This window comes from Amphibalanus amphitrite, unplaced genomic scaffold, assembly GCF_019059575.1.
Source record: "Amphibalanus amphitrite isolate SeventyFive unplaced genomic scaffold, NRLGWU_Aamphi_draft 000052F_arrow, whole genome shotgun sequence".
NCBI classification, from domain to species: domain Eukaryota; kingdom Metazoa; phylum Arthropoda; class Thecostraca; order Balanomorpha; family Balanidae; genus Amphibalanus; species Amphibalanus amphitrite.
The window spans coordinates 1,093,659-1,120,351 of record NW_024881548.1 but is presented as its reverse complement, the minus strand read 5'-3'; the positions used below and the strand labels follow the sequence as shown (position 1 = coordinate 1,120,351).

Below are 26,693 nucleotides of genomic sequence, written 5' to 3'. Positions count from 1 at the left end.
GGTTTAGAACACATCAGCCCATTCATCACATTGCTAGACATTGTCCATGCGACCCTTAAAAAGCATATTCATCACTTTTAATATTAACAACCAAGTGCAAAAAAATAAGTTCTGAAACCGAATGTATACTATAGTATACAGGTCACTGCGCATGCGCATTGGGGCATATGGCCAAAACGACTGGAAATTTATCAATCGCACCACTTAAGCAGACTATATTCCAAATTTCGTCTTTTTTTATCTGTAAACTTGCTCTCGGGTCTCTAGATGTACCTCTTTGGGTTGGCATTTTGCACCGTTATCCCAGCTAACAATTTGCCGTTGTTACAACGTCATTTAAACGTTGTCAAATGGTTACCACAACGTCCCGATTTATCGTTGTGACAACGTAATTTTGTAGACTCCAGACAACGGCGTGACAACGTCATCCGACCATGCATTTGAATGTCATCACAACGTTTCTGTAACGTGGCCGTGACGTCCCAAAACTGTTCTTACAACGTCCCGCCAACGTTATGAAATGTTTTCTGTAACGTACCAACAGTGTTTCTGGAACGTTGGCACCACGTTTCCGCAACGTGACTACAAGGAGTATAGAACGCTTTGGCAACGTCTCTGCAACGTTTTTATCACGTGCGCACCACGTTGTCGCTACTTCGTATTGCCGTCCCTGCGACCCTGAGTAAACGTCCTAAACATTTTCGCAACGCCCTCTCAACGTGTTCGCAACATACTCAGAATGTGTTTCCGACGCTCTCTTCCCGTTCTCTAGACTTGTAAAAAAGGCATGTAAGAAGTGTAGGTATATTTCAATACATCATACAGGTCAATTTACAAAAAAAAAACGACGGCGGCGGCATCGGTGATGGGTAGGGTGGCACTAAAACGGGGCTAAAATTTCGTTTTGAGAATTTTCGACGGGACGGGCAGTCAATCTGTTCTACCACCCGAGAAAACGTTGTGTGTAAAATATTTTTGGAAAATATGTTTATTTAGAGGTAGCTCAACCAGGTCAAAGTTCACATTTTTGGGAAAAACACAACTTTGCCGAAATGGTAATTTCCACGTGTATTTCTAATGTTCACAATGGCATTGGACGTTGACAAGACTTTATCGAAACGTTTCAGCACCTAAAACTCAGATATATAGGTACATATGAGGTTCATAATTCTTTTGAAGGTATGCATAACTTACTGCATAACTCCATGAAAAGAGAAAGCGGTATCATCCGTTATCAGCCAACACTTGTACACATCATTCGTCGGCTAGTCTTGCCTACTTAGAAGTTACGATCGCCTTGCGTATGTCAGAATGCTTGCGTCTTTGCTCCTCGACGACCTACAAGGAGCTGCTGTTGTAGTTGTTGTTGTTAATTGGGGCTTTAGGGCGCGTCGACTACTTAGGTCATTTTGCGCACAAGAGGAGCTGCTGTTAGTCTTTATCCTTCGTGGGGGTCAGATCGATGTCCTGGCCATCAACAAAATGCCTCGTTCCGCGAAGTCGTAGAGGCGTGAAGAGACCTCATGTAGCGCATGGCGGCGTTGTAGAATGGCTTGACCTCCCAAAGAATCGGATCCTTCAAAAGGAAGTCAGTGTCCATACCGAGGATGCTGAAGAAGCTTGTGAAGCCAGTTGTGATATGACGAAGTTTGCCGTGGACTTGCTAGAGACTGAAGCTATAGTAAGTTCAACGTGGGCTCGACGGGGGGGGGGGATGGAGGGGTCCTCGGCCCTCTCCTTCTCTCGTAACGATGCAGCCATCTCACGTTTAGTAGCAGCGATCGTAATCTCCTTCATTAGAAGTTGAGGGCGACCAGCCTCTCATTTATATACCAGAGGTGACGGCTGAAGGCAATGGCTGTCGCCTTGGACACCAATTCGAACACCAATTTGTCCAATTCGTACTCTAGGAGGGACTTGAGGAAGTCGAGATCTTGCGCTGGTGCAGACGCCGGAAACGGTGCATTGAATCGAGCCGAAAACTACGTTGTTACCACAAAGGTCACGATTCGCTGGAGGCTCTTCTTCTTAGACGTAGTGAGCCGGGATTGTGCTCGGAAGAGGTAAAGCTTCATAGCGTAAATGGCATTGGTCAACCAGCACACACGGAGCATATCGGGGCGAGCGATCTCCATACCTCGTTTCGGAGCACCACCGAGGACAGTGATGACCAGCTCCAGCATCTAGCGGTTGTCGGGCGAGTGCTGGCGGTCAAGGATATACGACCGAACTGTGCAAGAGCATCACGCGGGTTGTGGAGGTGGGACATGTCACAGTATTTGAGGGTGTATGGCTTCGTTCCTTCTAGACGCCCACTTTTTATGGAAGCGCTTAAGCAAAACAACGTCCGGGCCGCTGGACGGGCCGAGGCAGGCTGAAAGTGTCTTTATATAAAACAAACTCGTAAATGTCGTGGCAAGTCAGGTGGAGCAAGTCCTGCTCGAGCCGCTGCTCGATGATCGTGCAGGCTCCCGCATTGAGGCCGGTGTTCGATGCACTTGTGTCAAAACTGAGCGCTTTCACTCAATCATTCAACTCTCACTCATCGAGGGATTCTAGAACAGCGTTTGCTGCGGCTTGTCAATTTGAGCCTGGCTAGCGAAAAATGTTCTAAAATGGCTTAGCAAAACACAGCTTATCTTTTTCACGTGCACGTCTTCTCCCTGACATCACGAAGACACGGAGACCTGTCCTGTGGCCGTACACTGGCAGTGTCCCCCTGCGCATCAGTGACCGGGGATACATGAGCAGAGTAAATGCGTATTACAAACGGATCACAATACTCAGCGAAGAAAAACCATTCCTGATACGCATTTATTTGCTCATGTAACCCCGGTAAGTGCCAGCAGTCTCGTGACCCTTCCCAACCATCGCAATACGAGAGAAGGTCTGAAGCTGCAAGCCTGGCAGCGGGCTACCGTCAGCGAACAAAATAAGCTTAACTACGCTTAACGGCCATTGGTTGAATCACGCATTGCGTCACAGCGCGTTTGCGGTGAGAAACACTGTGGTTATGAAACAAATAGGAAGGCACCTATCATTCATTTAAACGTGTTGCAGCTCAACTGTGACAATGCTTGGAAAGGCGCGACACACATCTGAATCCCCGTTCACAATATACGTTTTGTCAATATGTACCAAGTATGACCCCATTGAGCTACCTCTAAATATAAATATTTTTTGATAAAATTTCATACAGATCATTTTTTCGTGAGGTAGAACAATATGGCTACCCGTCCCGGTCGAAATAAAAAAAGTCGAAATTAAGTGCCACCCTAGTGATGGGGCATGGGGCCCAGGGGCGCCCCCATGGGGGCGTGGGACGGAATTGGGTTCTACCGGCGCTGGCGCTAGCCGCTAGCACGCCAGAACTGGTGGAAGTTCACTTCTTCACTAACCCTCGCTGGGAGGATCACTCGGCGGACCGAGGCACCGGCTCATTTGCGGCCTCGATGTCCCTAGGCAGCTGGCAGTGCCTGACTAGACGGTCTGCGCACCCCCCGTTCCGGTCGCAGCTTCCGGACAGCCACTTCGCTACCGCATTGCCGACAGTAGGTGGCGCCTGCCACAAGGCGCGCTGACGAGTTGCAGGACGTCTGCGGGAAGACATGAGGGAAAATCAGACATTCAATTCATGAAAAAATCACAAAAATACCTGCACCACTTTCCGTAACAGTGCGACAGGCTAGATCAAACATGTCAACACCTTAGAGGCTAGAGCTACAATGAACTATAGCCTAGACCGCACGATATTACAAGGCGCAATCTTGCAAATGCTACTCGTAAATGGTACTTTGACTTACCAGTCAAAGCAACAATCGCATCAAACGCAGACAACTTGCGCTATCTTTCATCTTCCAGCTATCTCAGCCGCGCCCGCCGCCGGCCCTCACTGCTCGCTCGCGCCGCGTAGACTGCGGCTCGGCCGGCTGGCTCTGAACGCCGGCCGGTGACACTGACGTCACGGCCCCTCAGGCGAGGTCAGGGCGCGAGCCACCGTTCGCCTGAGTGGCGGCCCGCGTGGCTTGCTGGCAGCCGCGGATAACAGCCGCGTTTACATAGGGATAGTTGCAAGCCTCTAGCTCCGCCTGCGATGTTGCAAAACATGCCAATGACGCTTTGCAATTTACACATGTTATATATATATATATATATATATATATATATATATATATATATATATATATTAGAGAGAGATAGAGAGAGAAAGGTATCATAATTTACTTGTAAAAACACCGCTAATTATTCAGTACCTATAATGTCCAGGTTGTGAAAAACCGTTTTAACAACGTGTTGGCGACCACCAGCTGACAACGTGAACAGTCCAAGTGTTAAAATATGTCAAATTTAACGATGAAAACTGAATATGCGCATTGAAAGTCAAAGGAAATGCATTATATGGCCATATATGCCACCATGCATTATCAAAATATAATGCTGCAAGTGCGCGGTTGCTGCAACGTACCAATAAAACGTTGTCACGACGTTTTACCACGACTTTCGGACCAAACCATGGCTTCACAACGTTCAGAACGTTGCTACAACGTAATTAAAACGTAATTTCGCAACTTACCGAAACACCACGTTGTGACAACGTTGTAGTAACGTTTCCTGTTAGCTGGGTATTAACATTTTAACGGGAAACGGCGGGGTCTTTCGATTTGGCTGAAAATTGGTATACAGGGCCTCCTCGATGCGCTGATTCCGAAAATGTACCTCTTTGGGGTGGTATTTTGCACCGTTAACGAGTTAACGGCATATTAACATTTTAACGGGAAACGGCGGGGTCTTTCGATTTGGCTAAAAATTGGTATACAGGGCCTCCTCGGTCCTCGATGCGCTGATTCCGAAAATGTACCTCTTTGGGGTGGTATTTTGCACCGTTAACGAGTTCACGGCCAATTAACATTTTAACGGGGAACGGCGGGGTCTTTCGATTTGGCAAAAAATCGGTATACAGGGCCTCCTCGCTGCGCTGATTCCGAAAATGTACCTCTTTGGGGTGGTATTTTGTACCGTTAACGAGTTAACGACCAATTAACATTTTAACGGGAAACGGCGGGGTCTTTCGATTTGGCTGAAAATCGATATCCAGGGCCTCCTCCATGCGCTGATTCCGAAAATGTACCTCTTTGGGGTGTTATTTTGTACCGTTAACGAGTTAACGGCCAATTAACATTTTAACGGGAAACGGCGGGGTCTTTCGATTTGGCTGAAAATCGGTATCCAGGGCCTCCTCGATGCGCTGATTCCGAAAATGTACCTCTTTGGGGTGGTATTTTGTACCGTTAACGAGGTACGACCAATTAACATTTTAACGGGAAACGGCGGGGTCTTTCGATTTGGCTGAAAATCGATATCCAGGGCCTCCTCCATGCGCTGATTCCGAAAATGTACCTCTTTGGGGTGGTATTTTGTACCGTTAACGAGTTAACGGCCAATTAACATTTTAACGGGAAACGGCGGGGTCTTCCGATTTGGCTGAAAATCGGTATCCAGCGCCTCCTCGATGCGCTGATTCCGAAAATGTACCTCTTTGGGGTGGTATTTTGCACCGTTAACGAGTTAACGACCAATTAACATGTTAACGGGAAACGGCGGGGTCTTTCGATTTGGCTGAAAATCGGTGTACAGACTACAGAGCCTCCTCGATGCGCTGATTCCGATTTCGGAATCAGCGCATCGAGGAGGCCCTATATAGCAATTTTGAGCCAAATTGAAACATCCCGAAATATGCTGCTGTGAGGCTGATATTCGTTGCTGCTGAATTGACAGACGTAAATAATACAGGCAAAAGCCATAGGTTTCTTATAGCAAATATTGAATATGCTGCAGCAAAAAAAAAATTGATCGTTATTTTATTTATAGTCACCGTGGTTATTTTGTTTCCTGGTTGGCTAAAACTTCACGGCTGTACGGTCGCCTCGGTACGGCAGTACCGAAGCAGTACCGGAGGTACCGAGAGCAGGCGACCCAACCATACTTCACGGCAGTAAGCTTGGCAGTACGTTCGCCTCGGTACTTCGCGCAACGGGACAACAAAAGTTCATCCAAAGAGCCCAGCAACGCCCAGAGGCGTAGGTAGCATTTTATCTGTTTACTTTGAAGCAGCTTTGCAATACTGTCTACTGTCTGGTCTACCTACTCTTTTTGAAGGTGGGCCTACATTGCCTGCACTCTGCTGCTAAGCAGGTTACTACTTAGCTGCTCTGCTACTGCTTATTTATAGTCACCGTGCTGCTTAGAAATACTTTGAAATTGGTACATACATACTTGCTCTTATTTCACCTTCTTCTACATAGTTTCTACCCTGAGAAAGTAGGGTAAGGTGCCTAATTAGCGACCCTTTCCTATTTGCGACCTACCTCCATACAGAAAAACTGGTAGGAGAAATCGTGGTAAAAACATTGTCAAAAGGTGAGGCATATTTCGGTTATCAAACTAAATTATTTTCCGGTTGTCGGTGTTTCTGGTGGGACGTTTCAAGTGAGTTAAAATAAAAATGACGAGTTTCTTATCCAAAACGTGTGTATTTGGGCCCTCTCTGATGAAAAGCGATGCACATTAGTGTGATGCACCTTTTTTATTCTGAATCGACAATCCTTTTTCAATTGATTGCCGTTTTTCCATAGTGAATCGCTTAACTGTGCACTGCATGGTGGTTAAAAATGTGTTGCAACTCATATTTCCTATTTGCGCCCGACATGGTCGCAAATAGCTCAAAAAGGGAAAGACAGGAGAAAAGAGAAAAATGAAAATGACGTGTTGCTGAAGCTTGCGATGTGTGGCGGGGGATACCAAATGTCGTCACCGAATGCAGGGCTTCTGAATCCAGCGCGGGCCTCGAATATCATACGAGGTAGCCCGCAAAATTTGGGTTTTCGCCTTCTTTTCGTCTTTGGTGCATCACGTGATCAGTTTTTACTTACGTAAACGTATTGGATAAACGTTCCTGTTCGAGTGATTGAGTGCTTTGCGTATAGGGTACCTTTTTGGGTTCATATTTCATCTTTTCAGGCGTCGCATTTTTTGCCATTTTTAATATGGGAAAACCCATAGACTTATTAGCGACCCTCCCCGGTCGCTAATCGGGACGAGTTCCCTATTAGCGTTTTTTGCAATGGTTTGCCAAAATGCTCACTACAAAGAAATTGGTGGATATTGGGGGAGAACATGACTAGATTTTAATAGAAAAATGAACGATCTCTCCGAAAATCAAGCCAGTAATACAGTGGCACCCATAGAGCGTGAGCAATGACGGTTCAAATTAAGGGGGTCGCTAATTAGGCACCTTACCCTAAACGTTTCTGGGGCGTTCACGTAACTAGTTACAGTTCAGTGCTAGTTACCTAGGTACTATTCTTGATAACTCATCACGGATTCCCGCATTCGCTTTTGTTTTGCCTTTCATCGAAATGCCTCGTTCATTCATCTGAACCCCTCGTTACTTCACCAACTTCATTTATCCAAAGCATCCTTCGATCATTAATTTTCAATGAGGTACGCATCATGTTCTCTGTTGGGGCCTTGGTAATGGTGCCGAAGCGATTATAGGGACCCTCCCACCTTAACATTAGATTTGAGTTGAGATAGCCAAAATGGGGTCCCTGGCTCACAATTACCGGTTTCGGCACTCACAACATCGAGAAATGCCTTAAATCGGAAATATTGAATTTCAAAATTGCAGCATTTTGATTCAGAGGGGCTAATGCATAGGAATACCCCTCTGAATGTGTGACGTCAGCGCAGATATCTAACGATTTTTAAATGTTTGACTAAAACGTTTTGTAGCACGCGGTGGTATATGCTGCTTTGCGCGCAACAAGTGCCGCACTTTTAACTGCCAAACTATTGTTTGCAAATAAAGTCGCTAGGAACAGCTGAGATCCCAAAAAGTAAACAAAAGTAAAAGTCTAATATCTTGAAAACCGGTGAATATTTTTCGGTGAAATTTGGTAGATATTCGTTTTCGCTCTTTCTGAACCGAGCGACATCACTTTCATGCCAATTCATAAACTTTTTTGAAGGTGGGAGGGTCCCTTTAATATCAAACTATGAGCACAATTGAATTCGCCTGTATTTGGTCGCATAATATCAGATCCAACACATTTCAACACGACAAAATGGGCATTCAGGGTCTATGAACTATCTAAACACATGAACAGTCTCAACTCTCAACACCTGCCGCTAATCCCGCACGCATTGACTGTTCGCTCTCATTCTGATAATGGGAAAAGCCGCGAAGCAAAATTCGTCAGAAGACATACACACAGGCGAGATCTACTGTGCTCATCTGCTTCCTCACAGAGAGAAGGGTAAAGCGTTCCACCACGACACTCACACATAAACACTTGTTCGCTCGTCGGCATGTTGCCTGCGGTGAGGCCAATCTCCGAACGATCACTGGCTAAAGCTCTGTGTCACCGAACTAGCTATCTCACACACCAAAAGCAAATCCTGGCATTCTGTCTTTGACGACAAAATTCAAATAATATAGTCCATCACAAATCGACTAAGACAGTCAGAGCAAAGTCCAGAGACACTACACAGCAAAGCACACCACTGAATTACACATGCATGTCTGATCACAAATGCTACATTCTCTGAAATAAATTACTACACGAGCTACTCGCTAAAACGCGTGTGAAGAGCGCGACGTGCTCACACCAGTATGATACAGTGGCGGTCCCTGTGGTCGGTCGCGAGGCGCCGCTCGCCCCTGGAAGTTCGGCGCCCGGACACCGGGGACAGCCTCCGTTTTGTACAGGCCGCCGAGCGGCGGCGAATGGGAGGCGCGCCCGCGCGGTCTCGAGCGGCGCGCCACCTGGCGGCGCGCCGAGAAACCACCGCGGGGGCGCCATCGTCGCTCTGTGTGCAGCCGCGTCCGGCCCGCCGCGCTGGTGATATGTGCTCCCGTGTCGGGGTCGGCCGGCGCTCGGCCGCCCCTCACAGCCTCGAGTGGCGCCGTGCGGCGGCCCCGGCTACCGGCGCGCCCGGCTCTTGCCCTGTTCGTCTCGCAGCAGCTCCTGGTACATGGGCGACTGCAGGAACCGGGGGAAGATGTCGCTCTCCATCAGGTGCTGCACGCGCCGCTGCGCCGCGTCGAACAGGTGAGCGTCGGGCGCGCTCAGACCGCTCTGGATCGCCGTCCGTGTGGCAGAGTCCACGTTTATCTGAGGGAGACAGAGGAAGGCTGTGTTAGATAGGTCGGCAGCACTAGAGGGGGAGCGTAATAACCGTCATCAAACGGCTATCACTGCAGCTTATGAACATTATCTGAGAACGGGATGCGGAACCAGACAGTGAATAGCACCTCCGCAGAATTTCTCCCCTCCGCTACGTGACTGAAATTCGACGATGACTGTCACTCTAACGCAGCGATATCGAGCTCGCTGGGGCGATATCGCTCGGGAGAGGAGGTGCGAGGAATTCGGGCGAAACTTGGCCCATCTGTCTGGCCTCTGATCCCGAGTCGGAAGAGAGGCGCCCGGCGCGCGGGGCCGCGCCGGGCGTATCGCCTTATTTGGATGATTTATTCGCGCCGGTATACCATTGAGGCGGGGGCCGACTCGGGCGGTCGGAGCTGAATCGCTCTGATGATGACGTTATCCTTGACTACAGCGCCGCTTGCATCAGGTAGACGTACGTACAAGGTCCCATGAGACCACCAGCGGCTATTCATGACAGCTTATGACAATGGACGGCCACTAATGTTGCCGGCGTACAATCGGTTCACCCCGTTCTCAGTACCCTTTGGAACTACTGTGAGGGCGTCTGTTAGGAGGAACCGCAGCGGCAGAGGGCGGCATGACAAAGCGCTCTCACCTCTCGGGGGGCTTGCGTGACGAGGAATTCATTGTAGATCTGCAGAGCTTTGGCAGCCATCTTCGAGTGTCTGGTCTTCTTGAAGTCCTCGACGGCCAACCAGAACTCGAGATTTTCATCGGCAAACTCCTGTGACAGGAACGCTCTGAATAGGGCAACCCCATCTGAAAGAGAGGCGTGCACGTTAGTTCACATACTCATAAATTCAGCTCTGTCAACATTGACAAACACATTCACGTTCGGCGGCCGCTATGGCTGGCAGGTATGACGTCAAATGCCCATTTCAGCAGGGCGTGAAGCGCTCGGCGCTGCCTGCTATTCGCTGCCGCCATTGACAGTCGAACTGCCGCCGGCGGCCGCGCCGTGCAGAGACGATGGGCGATAACCCGAGTTAGCTGGAAACCGAGCCCGCTACGGAGAACCGGCGCCGCACCCCGAACGGGCCAGTGTGTATGTACAGTACGACAGAAGGCCGATACGTATGCATGACTGAGAGGCTCCCGGCCACCCCGGCCCGATACCAGCACAGATTTCACCGGTCGGCACTGTCGGCATTGCACCGGAAACCGTGCCCTTGCTCTCGACCGACCGGCATCACCCTCCACCGATCCGCCGAATGCTAATGAGGCTTCCGGTATTATAATCCACATCTACCCTCTCAAGGATTTTATCTCCCCGAATTCCAACCCCACCCATCGCTCGTCATCCCGCTGAAGTCGAGGTCGGTACTCACATTTAGAGTTGACCAGGTTGACGAAGGAGGCAGCCCACTGCTGGGCCTGCGCCCGGTCCGGCCGGACCGAAATGCTGTTATCACTGCGGCGCCTCCGGAGAAAACCCAGCCTCTGCCGGCAGTGTCGCACCGCACTGCGGACGGAGAGAAGCGTGCGGTCAGATAGGGCGAACGGAGACAGAGACAGAGTGGCACGCGCGGTGAGATAGAGCGGACGACAGAGACAGAGGGGTGCGCACGGTCAGATAGGGCGCCGATACGGGCTGACACGGACAGGCGGAGGACGGGGCAGAGACCGGTGCCAGATCGGTAGAGGCAGAGGAGAAGAGAGGAGAGGAGAGGAGAAGGAGATACGGAGAGAATGGCGAAGAGGTGAGGGTTTTGCGCGGCACAGCACAACGCGACACACGATACAGCACCAATGTTCACTGCACGGCACCACACGGGAGAGCACAAACTAAATAAATCGATATCACTCGACACACGCCGCATTTGGCACAGCACGACAAAAAGTCCTCCGCCCCAGTAACAGCGCGCACCACAGCTGGTCTCCCGGGCAGCAGGCGGGGGAGGAGGGCGCGCTCGCCGCGGCCGTCCTCCAACTGAGCTCCGGCCGCGCCCACCCACCCCCACCCGCGTCGGCCAGCGTCTGACGCACGCGGCGGCCTCCGAGCCAGCTCTGTGTCGCTATCGCGCGCTGCCGGCGGCGTCGGCTCGGCGTGACGGCCGCGCTCTGCCAGCCGAGCGGTGCCGACCGCTCCCCGCTCCCTGCCGAGCGCCGCCGGCACGCCCCGCCGCCACCGGAGCCGTGTGCCGCTCCGCCGCCCGAGCTAACGCGACACAGGTGGCAATCCTGTGAGAACGGCGCCGAATGGTCGACCCGAATCGCACGGCGCAGCGCTGTGGGTGCCGCTGCCGGCGCTGCCGATGGGCTTTCACTGCGCGCTGCAACGCCGCATTGACAGAAAATCGAGGGCGGCTGGCAATGGTTGCTGACGTGGGCGGAGCGGGCGGAGCTCGCCGGCCCCGTCGACGTGCAAGGCTGCCGCTGCCCAGCGACGATATATGGAGGGTACGGCCCACTCGTGAGAAGTCGGCACATAAACCAGCCTAAACCGTGGCTGAGGTCGATCGCAGTCGTTGCCATTCAAGGGCGCGCGGCCCAGCCAGGTGCATAGCCAAATGCCAGTGATAAGCGTTAGTGGGGGTAATTGAAATCGTGCTGTGAACAGTGATCAGAGGCACTGGGCCGCCAGCATCGTGCATGATAAATGATGTGATCGTTTGAAAGACTTGCCAAGTTTCGATGATAGAGCACGTTACCGATCCAGTTGATAGTTCTCGTGCAGTGGGACGGTATAATTAAACTATATTAACGATCATCACGAGGACTTAGCGTTCCTCGGCAAAGCTAATGAGGAGCGTTGCGTGCTTGAACTAACCTTTTATCATCTCGAGTTACGGAGTGCACTTCTCAAAGAGGTCGAGTCGTCTACATATTTCCGAATTTTCAGTACCTACCGGTGTCGGCAAAGGATATTGGGCGGCAGCCTAATGTGTACAGATGTGGTACAGCGGGATCCAATAGCGCTAATGAAGAAGCCCTGCCCTCTGACTGTGTCCGGGAGGACAGCGGCAGCGCGGTGGACCGGAGCCCATCTGACGGCCGTTTTCCGGAACCCCACATAATCACAGACTCCCCGTACCAGCTGCTCCGGCCGGCCCGCGGCACTGCACGGGCGCTTTGCGGGCTGCCGTCTACCACGGCCGCCTGATTACGTCAGGTGTTATTGGTCGGCGGCAGCGCGTCTGGTCCGCTACGACAGCCGGCGACCGTCTCCCTTCCTCTCCCTCCCGGATATAGCAGAGGGGGGAGTGCGTGTCGCCCCCTCCCCCTCGTTCGCCCCCTCTTTCCGACACACAGTGGCACAGAGTGTCACGAATGTCATTTAATGTCACCGCGGTAGGCACCAGCTAGTACCGGCTGCCAAAGGGCAGGTGACGCATACAGAAAACGAGGAACACCGGGGGCTTATTGAAAGGGAAACCCACCGCGGAAAGGTTTCAGCCTTGCACATAGGTACTGCATCGCGCTGGCGTGCCAGGTGTGGGACAGTTGACGGGAAGATGATTGTAACATGGCACAGTCACGCTTCTGGGTGACACATACCCAGCCAAATTTACCAGGAAAGTGTGATTAAACTGTGTCAGACACCTAAAAATTGTTGCGTAGAACGCGCGCGCGAATTAGTCCCGAGTTCTACCGGACCGGATGTCTGTATGTTAATCACCCTGAGGTGCTTAGGCGTATGACGCGCGTGGCGAACTGCGCCGTTCGCCCTCGGGGCTCAGTGCGTAATGCACGCGGTCGCCCACATGTGGGATCTCCGCCCCCGCCGGGCTGATTACAAATCGTAATGACCGGATGTCGCTAGGAAATCCCTGCGTGGGACTGAATGGGCGGCAGTGGCGCTCCTCGACGTCCGAGGTCAGTGTTGGACATGCTCGCCGCCCGACCTGAGGGGGCCAGGTCAGGTCAAGGTCGGGGCACCGGACGCCGCCTCGCGCCACGCGCTCCCAGGTCCGGGATCACCGGATGCTCGGGCAGGAAGCACGGTCTACTAGCGTGCAACAGCCGGAGAGGACGTGCGCGCCTTGGCGGCGACTTCCCACATCCTCCGTAGTCCGTACCGTCTTCTCATATCCTCCGCGGCGGCTGACCCCATCCGGACCGGCGACACCAGAGGAAACCGCGACTGACGCACGAGCTGCACCAGTACGAGGAACAGAATCCGGCCGGCGCCGCAGACTGTTGACGCACCCGCCGGCCGGCCCACAGGGCAGACGCGACGGGACGGAAAGTCCGAGAAGATCCCAGCCGGCTTGTTTCCGATTGGCTTTATTGGTCATCAGAGCCTCGTATATAATCAGCAAACATCGCCGCTACAGCTAATGAGATCGCCGTTAGTATGATATTGACAGTGAACAAAGCGATGCCCTGTCATTATTGAATTGGGGAAACATGCGTCATGCTCTAGTTAATGACGTCAGTAGTACTTTCTCTACATGTTAATTAATGTCACCCCGCACCCGTGCACTGGGGAATATCCACGCACCGTTTCCTCATATAAGTGTCTCCATATATGACGATTCGATGTGCTTGAAAGCACTTGACATGGATGGCTTTGCCTGTGGTTTTGCCGTAATGTTTGAGGATTTCCGAACAGATAGCTCCATATTGAAGTGGAGAGCACTTCAACGTCATCAGTTCGCGATCAAGTGTCCCCGATTACCCCAGTGAGGTCACTCGTGCGCCCACGGGTAGGGAGGGGCGGGAGGGGAGAAGTCCGTATGACTAGGTCTCGCTGGTAATCGGGCGTTACAAATCAGATAAGGTATGTAACTTATCAGCACTTACTAAGGAATCTGAGCTTTCGTGATCGTATTGAGAGAAAGTGTGTAACCGGAACGGAAGTGAAGCAATAACCGGATACTGAAGCTTGGAGTGGGGGGAGTTCTTTCGCACAGTTCACACCGAAACGTTTGAGACTGTTAAGTAATGTTTACGTTTTAAATTTTTCTGTTTGGAAAGAGTGGGCGCAGCGAGTACATGATAAACGAAAAGACGTTAAAAGGCACATGAACAGTATCAAATGAAAGGCATTAAGGTAAACTAAATAAGCAATGAGGCCGGCATAACATAAGTTTACAAGGGAAGCTTCGATGTGCAATGGACTAAAAGATAGGCTAAATGTGTCACCTGCACTTTAACTTGTAAGACGCAAAATAAAAATTGTAATAAAATCATGCGCATGATAAGAAGTCCGGGCGAGGGATTCACAGCACATTTGCATATACGCTACGGCGCGTAACAGCAGGGGCATTCCACGATAGATCGACCAAAGCCGTACACCCTCATATTTTATTTTTTGCTTAAAATTGGTCTAATGGGTTGTGATGGGCGGGGAAGCCAGCTGAGCCAAGGATTTTTTTCTTCGAACAACGGTTTCCGAGATATAGCCTCAGGCAATTCCTGGAGGTCACGCTGCAACCCTTTGTTTGGCGGCTTATAACTCAGAAACTATTGGTTTTCTATGGTAAAAACTTTATATGGTTCAACTCGCAAACAACCAATAAACGTTTTGGCTATCTCGGATTTTCGATTTTTGAAAATTTTGATCACGTGACATCTTGACTTTTTTCGAAGAGTGACCTTGATATTTTCCCAACTGAAAGTCGCAATTTTGTCTGATGACGATTAAAGCCTTATCAATTGTCATTCATATGCGACAATAAAAAAGTGGCTTTCGGCCTGCATTGACCTGAGATCAGGTCATTTTTGTGACCTGTCCTTTAAGTCAATGGCAGAAATATCGGCTAGCACCGAATCTGACCGGTTCAAACGCATCTGACCGGTTCAAATACTTTTGAATCATGTTGAGTTACTGTTAAAGGGACCCTCCCACCTTAACATTAGTTTTGAGTTGAGATAGCCAAGTTTACGGCCAGGCTCAGAAACCACCATTTATCCTGGTCGCAACCCCCGCAGCTTTATGGTGTTCAAGAAATTTCTTCCCTTTACTTGCAGGGTGGGACCAGCGTGGTCCCTATCTCTTAAAGGGACCCTCCCACCTTCAAAAAAGTTAATGAATTGGCATGAAAGTGATGTCGCTCGGTTCAGAAACAGCAAAAACCAATATCTACCAAATTTCATCGAAAAATATTCACCGGTTTTCAAGATATTAGACTTTTACTTTTGTTTACTTTTTGGGAGCTCCGCTGTTCCTAGCGACTTTATCTGAAAGTGCGGCATTTGTTGCGCGCAAAGCAGCATATACCACCGCGTGCTACCAAACGTTTTAGTAAAAGATTTAAAAATCATTAGATCCCCACTGACGTCACAAATTCTAAGGGGGCATACCAATGCATTAGCCCCTTAGAATCCGAAAACTGCAAGTTTGAAATTTCATATCTCCGAATTAAAGCATTTTTCGATGTTGTGAGTGCCCAAACCGGTATTTTCAGGCCATGGCCACCAATTTGGCTATCTCAACTCAAAACTAATGTTAAGGTGGGATGGTCACTTTAACCATTACGGGAATCTGATGACGTCAGCAGGCTTTCGAACGTCCGTTAAATGTTTGACTAAAACGTTTTGTAGCACGCGGTGGTATATGCTTCGTTGCGCGCAACAAATGCCGCACTTTTAAATAAAGTCGCTAGGAACAGCGGAGATCCCAAAAAGTAAACAAAAGTAAAAGTCTAATATCTTGAAAACCGGTGAATATTTTTCGATGAAATTTGGTAGATATTCGTTTTCGCTCTTTCTGAACCGAGCGACATCACTTTCATGCCAATTCATAAACTTTTTTGAAGGTGGGAGGGTCCCTTTAACGCCAGACCCCTTGAGACCCTAATTTTTCGCGATTACTTTTAAATGCGTGAAGGAATTTCAACCAAGCTCAGGACATGGCCGTTTCAAGACAGGCCGAAACTTTTACAATTTAGATATTTTATCGCCATTTCAATATTTCAGGCACTTGTCATTGACTCGTAATGTTAACTGTTTTTCCATCCTGGATAGAGGCTTTCTACGTCATATGACATTAGGCTCCGCCCACGACTGCGGCATTGACCCGTGCCCATCAGCGACCTCTGTACAAACGACACCCCTGCCATCTGTGAAGGACTATGAATTTCGCTGACGCTTCACGTGCTATGAGTCAATTGCAGCAGACGGTCAAGTAAATGTTAGGCTCTTGTTGACTCTTGTATATAGGACCAAGAGGACCATCACTCCTCAACCTACTACTCAGTCGTGCTTCGAACAAACGTTAACGATTCCTAACAAATACGATTTTTGATGTAGGGTATCTGTGTGAAATACGAGCGAGCCGTATGATGTGAAGCTCAGGCAATTAACTTATTATTGCGTTGTTCGATGGTTGCATAGCGATGTCAATGACAAATCGGCAGCTACTTGGTGACATCCGACATCCCATTATCGCATTATCTGCAACGCCATAGGCTTTAAATACAGGTGAATATTTCCTAACCTTATGTCAGTTATATGCCATCTGCCCGTCATATGCAGCTTATAAAAAAAAAATATATCAGCGAACATATCAGCATTGTAGAAGCAATGCGCATTGAGCATTTATGACTCCTTAGTCATCATGTCGCTCTCTGGGCACTGTCAGCCAAGACGCTACGCACAACTCCGCCGGCTTTCGGCACCGCTCGACCGTCGCCCGTCCCCGCTCCCCGCCACAGCGAGAGTGACCGCGCGCCGGCCCGAAACCGCCGCAGGCCAAGACCACAGAGGCGGGGCTTAGCTGTGACGTCATAACGTATCACAGACTGACTGGTGATAGCCTCTACACACCGGATGAAAATCTTGCTCGAAATTTAACATTACGAGTCAATGACAAGTGCCTGAAATATTGAAATGGCGATAAAATATCTAAATTGTAAAAGTTTCGGCCTGTCTTGAAACGGCCATGTCCTGAGCTTGGTTGAAATTCCTTCACGCATTTAAAAGTAATCGCGAAAAATTAGGGTCTCAAGGGGTCTGGCGTTAACAGTAGGCCATTATTGATGGCACTGGTGCAGCTTTGTATCAGTGACCCGCTGAAAGGTCATCCGAGGTCACGCGTTGAACACACAATAATTTTCCGTTTTTGGCTGTACCTTTTGATCTAATAAAGAAAGAGACGTAGAATAGGCACCAATGCGTTTGCTTTCGCCTAGCGCTAGTTCGTTTTGAATTTCAATACCGATGACCTAAGGTCAGGTCAATTTCTTGACCACCCCATTATAAGTCAATTGGGGAAAAATCAGCTCCCTTATTTTTACACTAAAACGCGTCGGAATTGCCTAATATACCATGGGTGGCTTCATATACGACTAACTTTGACTACCTTGAGACCTTTTTTGCTCTTGGTCAACTGTGACGTTGCTCTTGGGTCATGTGACGTCATTAAAGGTCACCAAATGTTTTTTGCTAATAACTCCTTACAGGTTTGAGATACAGCCGCGCGGATAGGCTCATTGTGTTCAGCTCGTCAAGGCCCATCGAATGATATATGATGACCTTAAGGTAACGTGACTTAAGGTCAACTTTTGACCTTGACCTTTCGAGGTCAACATACATATGTTTCGATGCGGATCGACGAGAGGATCACGATGGTGCTATTAGTTTGTTCCTAGCTGGGATACTTTGAAAGTAATTCGAGAAAAACTTCATATATAGGTAGTGCCGCCATTTAGACTTTCTTTTTACCCCTGTGACGTCATCTTTGACCTGACCTGAAAATGACCTGAGTAAAAATTGTAGACCTTATCCATGTGTACCCTGTGCCGTTTACCACTTGTCGCTATCTTGCTTTGTTCTCGAAATCTCGCTGTCGCTCCCGCTCGTAATAATGGAAAGGTCATAAAAATGACCTGACCTGAGGTCAACGCAGGCCGAAAGCCACTTTTTTTATTATCGCATATGAATGACAATTGATAAGGCTTTAATCGTCATCAGACAAAATTGCGACTTTCAGTTGGGAAAATATCAAGGTCACTCTTCGAAAAAAAGGTCAAGATGTCACGTGATCAAAATTTTCAAAAATCGAAAATTTGAGATAGCCAAAACGTTTGTTGGTTGATTGCGAGTTGAACCATATAAAGTTTTTACCATAGAAAACCAATAGTTTCTGAGTTATAAGCCGCCAAACATAGGGTTGCAGCGTGACCTCCAGGAACTGCCCGAGGCTATATCTCGGAAACCGTTGTTCGAAGAAAAAAATCCTTGCCACAGCTGGGTTCCCCGCCCATCACAACCCATCAGACCAATTTTAAGCAAAAAATGAAATATGAGGGTGTAAATTTTATTCTTTTTTGGTCGATCTATCGTGGAATGCCCCAGCACCTTCACAGCATCGTTTCCCATACTGATACCACCAGGAAAACATTTCACATCACAGCGTAATTCCCAAGGCAACAGCACTATCATTCACAGCATGCACGAGCGACTCAGCCTTGCATTTACCACCCAAAATAGTCAGTCGACAATCATTTCCTGCCGGGGAGTATGTATGCGGCCGTAAGTGCACATCGACGGTCGTGGGCCGTACTGATATTACTTCGACCGGCCATCAGTTCCCGACACACCGGTGTCGGAGCGGAGTCAGAGTCCCGTCCATCACGTTCCACCCACCGCGGCCCACGCTGCACTCCGAGACCATCAGTCACCTATACGGCCGACACGGAGCCAAGGCCAGCTCCGCATCCATAGAGACCCGACCCAGTCCACGGAGACGGCCGGGCTCCCGACGACCGGACTGGCGCCGAGCCGTCTCCGCCAGACTGAGTCAGACCAGGCCGCCCCCTCCCGACCCGCCGGGGTCCCAATTTACTCACGGTGCGCTCATCAGCCAGGCTGGCACGTGGTATCCGGAGGCGAAGTGGATGTGAGACACAGCCGCCTTCCCCATCACTCCCGCTGGGCACTGTACCGCCGCCGTCTTGGAGCTCTTGTTCTCGACTGGACTCCTTCGGCCCAAGATCGCGCACGCCCGCACTGCCCGCGCTCTCGACTCAGACTGCGGCCAGCGGCGGCTCGAGCGGCGGGCTCGCCGACCGGTCGGCCGGCCGGCCGGGGGGGGGGGTGGGGGGGGGGGCGGAGGAGGGGCCGACCGGTCGGCTATCTGTGATGTCACACGCGCCGCCCCGCCAGCCGCTTCCGAGGACGGAGCCGCAGCCGCAGCGCGGGCCGTGCAGAACTGGACCGGCGCGGCAGACGGGCCTGTTTTGGGCCATCTCGGCGGTCCGATCTGTTGCAGCGGTGGGCGCTGGGAGAGCGGTGCCGAGAGCGGTGCTCGTCAAATACCTGGCGAGGGGCGCGACTAACGGAGGACGGCGCCCAGATAGCGGGCCAGTTGCAGGGACGCCGGTTACCTGGTACTCGATATCGCAGTAGGGCTTGGTGCGACTCTAACGGCGCGCAGAGATGAACTCGGCCACAGAGATGGCGCCGGATACGTGGGAATGACAATTACACCCGTGAAAGGCAATCAACGAGGGCTATACAGCTGGAAATAGGTGCAGACTTGCAACACGCGCAGCGCGGTGCTTCTGTTTGACCAGGACATGCGTGCCACTCGCGTGATCAGTGTTCACGTGAACCGCGATGCTCCCGGAGCTGGATAGGGCTACCGTTATCACCTGAACACGGCCTGGCTGCGTGAACGGTGTAATATTGAACGGAACGGGAACGGTGAACGGTGCTAACGCCGTTACCTGAACACAAGCTAACTGCGTGAACGGTGTAATAATGGACCGTGTCACACCCGCTGCCCGCTGGAGAGGCAGCTAAGCGCCAGACCGACTCCGGCTATCCACATGGTCAATTGATTTGGCATTTCATGCAATGCACCTGCTGCCATAATTGCGAATGGGTCCGGTTTTGGCACTATTGAATGGCCAATGTCCAGCCTGTTCGTATCCCATCTCAGAGGCATGCATGTACCCCGCCTCGCCAATAAGGCTAGTTCATATGTGGGGTTTCTTCCGTGGCAGAATTCCTTCCGTGTTAATGGCAGCGGCTTGCGACATTGGTACGTTTTCTGTGAATGGAAGGGCGTTGGCGGCTCGATAGAATATGTGCATTGCATCAGCGCTGCGGCTTCGGAAAGTCGCTGGCTTGCCCCATCGACATCGTTGGTTGACACTTGATAGTGCACTCCCGAAGGCGAACATCCGACGCGCAATGTCAAACGGAAATGGAGGGCTGATGTCTCGGACCCTACCCATTCATTACATACATTCCATGGTCACTTTTCGCAATCGAGGACACTTGCAAAAATGATTTAATAGCGTTAATGGGCAACTCTTACTTGATTGACACATAACCATTGTCGCTTTATAGCCACGATATAAAAAGTTATTCTTATGACCGCTAACGCAAAGCCTATCAGTCAATCGTGCACAAATCGCTTGGTCATGTCCATGGCTACTCAGCTGCCGTTTATTTGCAAAAGTTAGCGAAAAAATGTGATCTAATCGCTAGCCGAGAAGTGCAGAGTTCAAGGGAGACAGTCCGTTTCTCATCGTGTCGCCTCACGACAACACCCTGAGTCTCACGGCAGTGCACCGAGGTGAAATGTTTACCGTGTGACCTTTGCGCATTTACCGGCGGGATAAGAGCGTGTGAAGGCAAGGTCGAAAACTACTAGGTGTTAGAGAATATTAGAATTTCACAGTTGACGATTTAAAATAGGAATGTATTAAAATCCACAAGGCCAAGTCGCCTTTATTAATGAAAATAAATTACGCAAAAGGGATAAATAGCAACAAAGAGGAAAGCCGTGCCGAAAAATTCGATTTAGTCCGACGGGAGGAGCGGTCATTACTGCAATTTGCGTCATTCGAACAAGCAATCAACTCGACAGATGGACCTGTGACAGGGCCTTTTTATAGTTAAGTGTGACGGGAAAACCGTGCAATCAGGCGCTTACAATAGACCGCGCCCCTTTCCCCTCGATGAAAGTTGAATGAGTGGTAGGTGTTCCATGAGGAAACCGCTGCAGCTGTTGTGAGAAGCGAGCAGCATCATGTCGTCCGGCCGGTGACGCGGATCCCGGCCCCGTGTCTAATGTGGAGCATTTCCGTGCGGTCAGAGCAGCTCCTTGTCCGGCACGCCACTCGGCAGCCTGGCTTCGTCATGACAGACTGGTCCCGCCAGACTGGTCTTCAGAGACTGGTCCCGGCAGACTGTTTGGTCTCGTCTTGGCAGACTGGTCTTGTCCTGGTAAGCTGGTCTCGTCATGGTAGCTTGGTCCCGTCTCTGCAGATTGGTCCCATCAGACTGTATTCCCGGTGGATTGGACTGGTCCCGTCAGACTGTCTGGACCCGTCAGCTTGTCTGGTCTCATCTTTGCAGATTGATCCCAGCAGATTGAAGTCTCGGCTGACGGGTCTGTGGCCCTGTCAGTAGCCACCCACGGACCGCTGCAGAGCCATCAGCCGACCACCGCAGTGGTCACCAACTGCAGCCGTTCCCACGCGGCCGAGACACAGGCGAAGACAGCCCCGCAGTTACGAAATAACAGGAAAGACAGCGGCCGAGCAAATACCCGACCAGTCCCGCACATTTATTGCCTGACGTGCAGCATTGACCTTCAAATGCGGGACATAGTAACTGTTCATCAACTTCGCGAGAACAGTCGACAGTTATATGAAACTGTTAGACTGGAAAGGACAGTGGCGATTGTACTGCATCCGGTGGAGTTCGGGGTTCCGCGACATTGCACTCTCCTGGAACGAGACTCCGCGGAGGAAGTGAGCTTTGTTTGGACAGTCCACTGTTGTCAACGTGGCCTACATTCGTATCCGCATGTCGGTGGTGAGCAACCGCTCAAAGTAGGTCAAACGGCTCCGTGATATAGGCTGGTGGATGTCAAAGCCGAGAGAGAGGAGGGAAGCCCGATGGACAAATCAGACAAATATGTGTTGAATGAGACTTCATGTAAACGTCGCATTAGTCATCACTTTGTTCGCTCATATCACCTCGACCCTCATTCAAGCCTCTCTTCAATTGGATGTGGTTTGAACACCTGCCAGTGACCAAGACAACCCACCATAAGAGGCCGATCTTACGCAACTGCGCTCGTCAATGGCTGAGTTCAGTTCTGAGCCGTCCAATGCAATGCCCCGATTTGCAGTTCCAGCACTCATGGCAGCCCTCATTGCTCTCCTGTCTGCATCCTCTGCAGGTGAATCAATTGCCCGTCCCACATCTGGACTAGGGCGAGCCACCAAGGCCAATTGCAGACCGTTCTGTCCCGCGCGCGGACACAGCTCGGAGAGGGGCCCGGCGCCGAGTCACCGGCGCGGTCGGTTATTCACACGAGGTAACGGGTTCCGGCAGCGGCGCCGGCGCGAGGTTTCCGGAGGAAGTGGTAGGTGCTTGTACCGTCAGAGAGTGGATAAGATGTCAGAGACGGAACGGAAATGGCTGCGTCAGTTCGCGGATGTTGTCATCACGTGTAGGGGAGAGTGGGGTAATTTGGCCGCTTTTTTTTAGAAAACGATGTAACTAAAAAATGACAACACATTTCTGCATTTTCTCAACGCTGACAAGTGTGGCATACATTTTACTTTACTGGACAGTAAACTTGGAATGATAGAGTAACAACTTATATTAAAATTGTGACGTATTACAAAGGTCTGCAAAGCGGCCAAATTGCCCCACTAGCAGGGTTATTTGGCCGGGGGTGTGGGGCAATTTGGCCGGTGTTAATTTGAGGCCATGATTTTTGTTATAGGCGAGTCAGTTTCACATTCATCAATGACGCTTGTCCTACGACGCATTTGAAGCATTTTGGAGGTTGACTCAGCCGTCACAGGGGTCGAAACTAGTCAAAATAGCGGCTCTAGATGGGATGACAGTTTTTTACGAATAATTTTTGAAGTAACCAAGCTAGGCCAAAACTAAAAGTACCATCGTAATTCTCTCGTCATTCCGCATCGAAACATGTATGTGTTTACCTCGAGAGGTCAAGGTCAAAGGTTGGCTTCAGGTCACGTTACCTCAGGTCGCTTGACCTCAAGGTTACGTGAGTCATCATGTCATCATGTATATCATGTATATCATTCAATGCACCTTGACGAGCTGAGCACAATGAGACCATTTGCGCGGCTGTATCTTTTTTCTGTAAGTATTTATTAGCAAAAAAGCGTTAGGTAACCTTTGATGACGTCACATGCCCTTACAGCTGTCCAATAGGAAATATGGCATCAAGGTAGTCAAAGTTGGTCATGAATCATGTCCTTTATGGTATAATTGACCATGACAACACGGCCGTCCCAGCATAGTGACTCTGAGCGCACCGGCCAAGTTGCCCCGCTAGACCCGGCCAAATAACCCCACATTGCCATTCTGAAAATTTTTGTCTATAAAGTTGTCATGGCTGTACAGAACTACATGAAATTGTTCTTGGAACCTCTGAACACCCTCAAGAATGGCGCTATAATGTTGGAATTCGTTTAAAGCCCAAATACTACATGCTATACAAATTTTTAAACGGAAGTAAAAGTTACCATTTTCTAACGAAATTCACGTTTTATTAATTTTGAATAAAACTAAGAGGGGGTAAGTTTTGACATTTGTCCTCGAGTTAGTTCTGCCGATGACAAATGAATAGAGACCAAAGTTATTTCATTCACTTTTATCAGCTTTCGTACAGGTGGGGGCGGCCAATTTACACCACCGGCCAAATTACCCCACTCTCCCCTACCTGTGTGACAATGGCGACAAGGCGGATTATCCGTTCAATGGCCGCGATGGTCGCGGCGTGGGTAAGACCGGAGATGAAGCATTCCGATGAGTGGGCACTTTAAATGTTCGCTTTCAAGTGGTCATTATGTGGTTCCAAAAAAGAATGACCGCTTACCCGGGACAGATGACAAATATAAGCTCACTAATACGCCGGAAAGGTATACGTTCTCGTCGTTCTGATGACGAATTGCTAAATCTTCGTAATGGCTTTTGAAGAGCCACTGACAATATTGATCGAGTTGCGCGTCGTCATGCGTGGCACTGCCGTGGCACAACTCCCTCGCAGCCGGATGTAATATCCAAACCTCCTGCTAAGCCCGGAACCTGTTCCGTCAATTTGACGTCATTGGCAAACATCTCTACTGACATTACATCAATGTTGCCATCGTCATCATTCCAGCGAAACTGCTTAGCGAAATTCAAACGCTGTCGTGTGAGCTCTTCGGCGTAAGAAACTTACGGACTCGAGCTGTGCAAATATGTACATACCGGGAGACATTGTTGAGAGAGGAGATCTCAGATCATTCGGAGGCGTCTGATCCGGACTTTAAATAGCACATCTCCAGAGCTTTGTTGTTCGATGATTCCGCTGGATTTAACCAAGCCCGGTGGATCGGACAAAAACAGGTTTTAAGAATTCGTGCTTTGCTTGAGTAACACATGTTACGTCAAACATTTGCCAGCTATATGTGTAGGAATTATGTACTTCCCTTATAACTGATAGAACGTTTTGCAGATATTGTAGATAGAAAATTTAAGAGCATTTTAGTTTGAAAACTGTTGGACAGCTTTCTTTAGGTTTTTGGACGCTTGTCAGACCATATCTGATTGTCACCCCATTTCCAACAAACTGACAGCTGCAGCGCCTCCCGCGAACGTCAGAAGGCCGCACCCGTTCGCACCCGTTCCGCGATACAGTCGTAGCGGTTCTGCACGGCCTTCCGCCGTATAAGATTATCCTGTCCACTTCACGTGCGTCAGTATTGTTGTGCTGTGGGATTAGCAGGGATCACACATTAACCCGCGCCCTGGTGGGGTCTGTTTATAACGCGACCTGGTGGGGGGGGGGGCTATTTTTTGCCCCCCCTCATATCTCCGAAACTACTGGACGGATCCACAAAATTCAAACGGCGTTCGAAAGGCCTGTCAAATTTGTTTAAGGAAACCAAATTTCATTGACCTCGGGGTCACCGATGACGTCACAGGTCAGGTCAAAGATGAAATGTTTCACCGTTCACGGGTCTTCTAGGGAATGCGCTATAACACCGAGGAAAACGCATTTTGTCGAGAATCAGCGATAGGGCGTCAGTTGCCTAGTAGATATGTTGCTATTAGAAGTCACTGACAATACCAGGTCAGGTCACAGGTCAGGTCACCAAGGGTCACAGGTCAGGTCACATGAGCCCAACTTTACTAGGGTTGTGTGATGCATGTTTTATGGCCAATTTTTCATTTCCAACTCAATGGTGTTGGTTATAAGACTATCAGGTACGGCTTAGGTCACTTTCTGGTGAAGTTCAGGTCAAGGTCAGGTCAAGGTCAGGCCAAAAAAGGTCAAATTTTAAAGTTGAAAGTTTTGCATAAAATGGGTATTGATTCGATGCAGCTCGTCACGGGGAGTCTAATGGTGGTCTTTGTTTTGCGCCACGGGGTCTAGAATTGCTAAAAATTGAGTTTGAAAATTTGACGTCATCAATTTTGAACAGTTTTTTCGCTATAACTTCGCCAAAAAAAGAGGTATCAATCTCAAATTTGGTATGTGGATGGAAGGCGGTAAGGACTATCACATATATTCCGGTTTTTGCGAAATTCAAAAAACTTTTCGGATTTTTCTATTATTATATCTAAAAAAATTATTTTTTGATTTTTGGGGGTCAAAATAAAAAAAAATCAAAAATCTGAGATAGCAGTTTTGTAGCCCTGTCGATTCTACAGCTTTTATGTCTTTATCATTTTTCTGTATTTGCAAAGCTATAGGCCTGACAGCTCTTCCCGCGAAACCCTTTTTTGGGTCGAAAACGGCAGAACATGACGTCACTCTGACGTCATTTCCGGCCAACCTATCATAGCCTTTGGAAATTTTTTTTATCACAATGTGTAAAATTGATGTCCGGGAGGGTACTGAAAGTTTGGTGACGATCAGCGCAGCGGTTCTGAAGATATATCGAAAAGTCTGGAGGGGGGGCAAAAAATAGCCCCCCCCCCCACCAGGTCGCGGGTTAACACCTAGAAGGATTCGAAAAATAGCTCCATGTACCCCACTTTCCGTGCGTCACAACTGGCCGCATTTTTTTCAATCCGCAGTGGAGAATGCGCGTCATCGGAACGGATAATCTTCTGCCGCGCTCGGGCGCGACACGGAACACGGACGGATTGCTCGCATTGGGAACACCGCGAGACTTCACCGAAAGCAAAATAGCTGGCTGCGATGATAGCTAGTGAAAGCCACAGCTGGAAACGGCCGATTCCGCGGAAGAAAACAAAGGAGCGGTCGGGTAACAAAGACGCCAGAATGAGCCAACAAGGCACGCGGATATGTGGTCGACGTTTCAGCGCCGCGGTAAAACCGGCGAGCGGGGAACGATGTGCGAAATGACGCACAGCCCCGGTATTTCTGTACTTTACTGTTACTAAACGGCCAGTCATTTGCTTATATAACATACTTGTTATGGATGGACAGTCTATTTCAGCTGTCCGCTCCGTTATTCAGTCTATTGTAAGGATTGCATGGGTTAACATTTTATAAGTTGATCCCTGCACTCTGAAGAAGAACAGGACTGTGCTCTTTTTATGGTAAAAGAGTACCAA

The 26,693-nt window shown here is 49.6% G+C and overlaps 1 protein-coding gene across 3 annotated transcripts in view; it reads right to left on the bottom strand.

Moving 5' to 3' along the window:
- Window positions 1–8,060: 8,060 nt before the first annotated feature.
- LOC122377923 (regulator of G-protein signaling 8-like) overlaps window positions 8,061–26,693 on the bottom strand; it is a 38,737-nt gene continuing 20,104 nt past the window's right edge. For 2 of the 3 annotated variants that reach the window (XM_043358531.1, XM_043358533.1), the window contains 3 exons: window positions 10,559–10,692; window positions 9,826–9,989; window positions 8,061–9,173 (listed from right to left, as the gene is read on the bottom strand). In XM_043358531.1, coding sequence (XP_043214466.1) covers window positions 8,982–9,173; window positions 9,826–9,989; window positions 10,559–10,692 — 490 coding nt within the window. In that variant the 3' untranslated portion in view covers window positions 8,061–8,981. Of the gene's footprint in view, window positions 9,174–9,825; window positions 9,990–10,558; window positions 10,693–18,967; window positions 19,148–26,693 lie in introns of those variants that run through there. The other variant, XM_043358532.1, reaches the window with a different exon arrangement.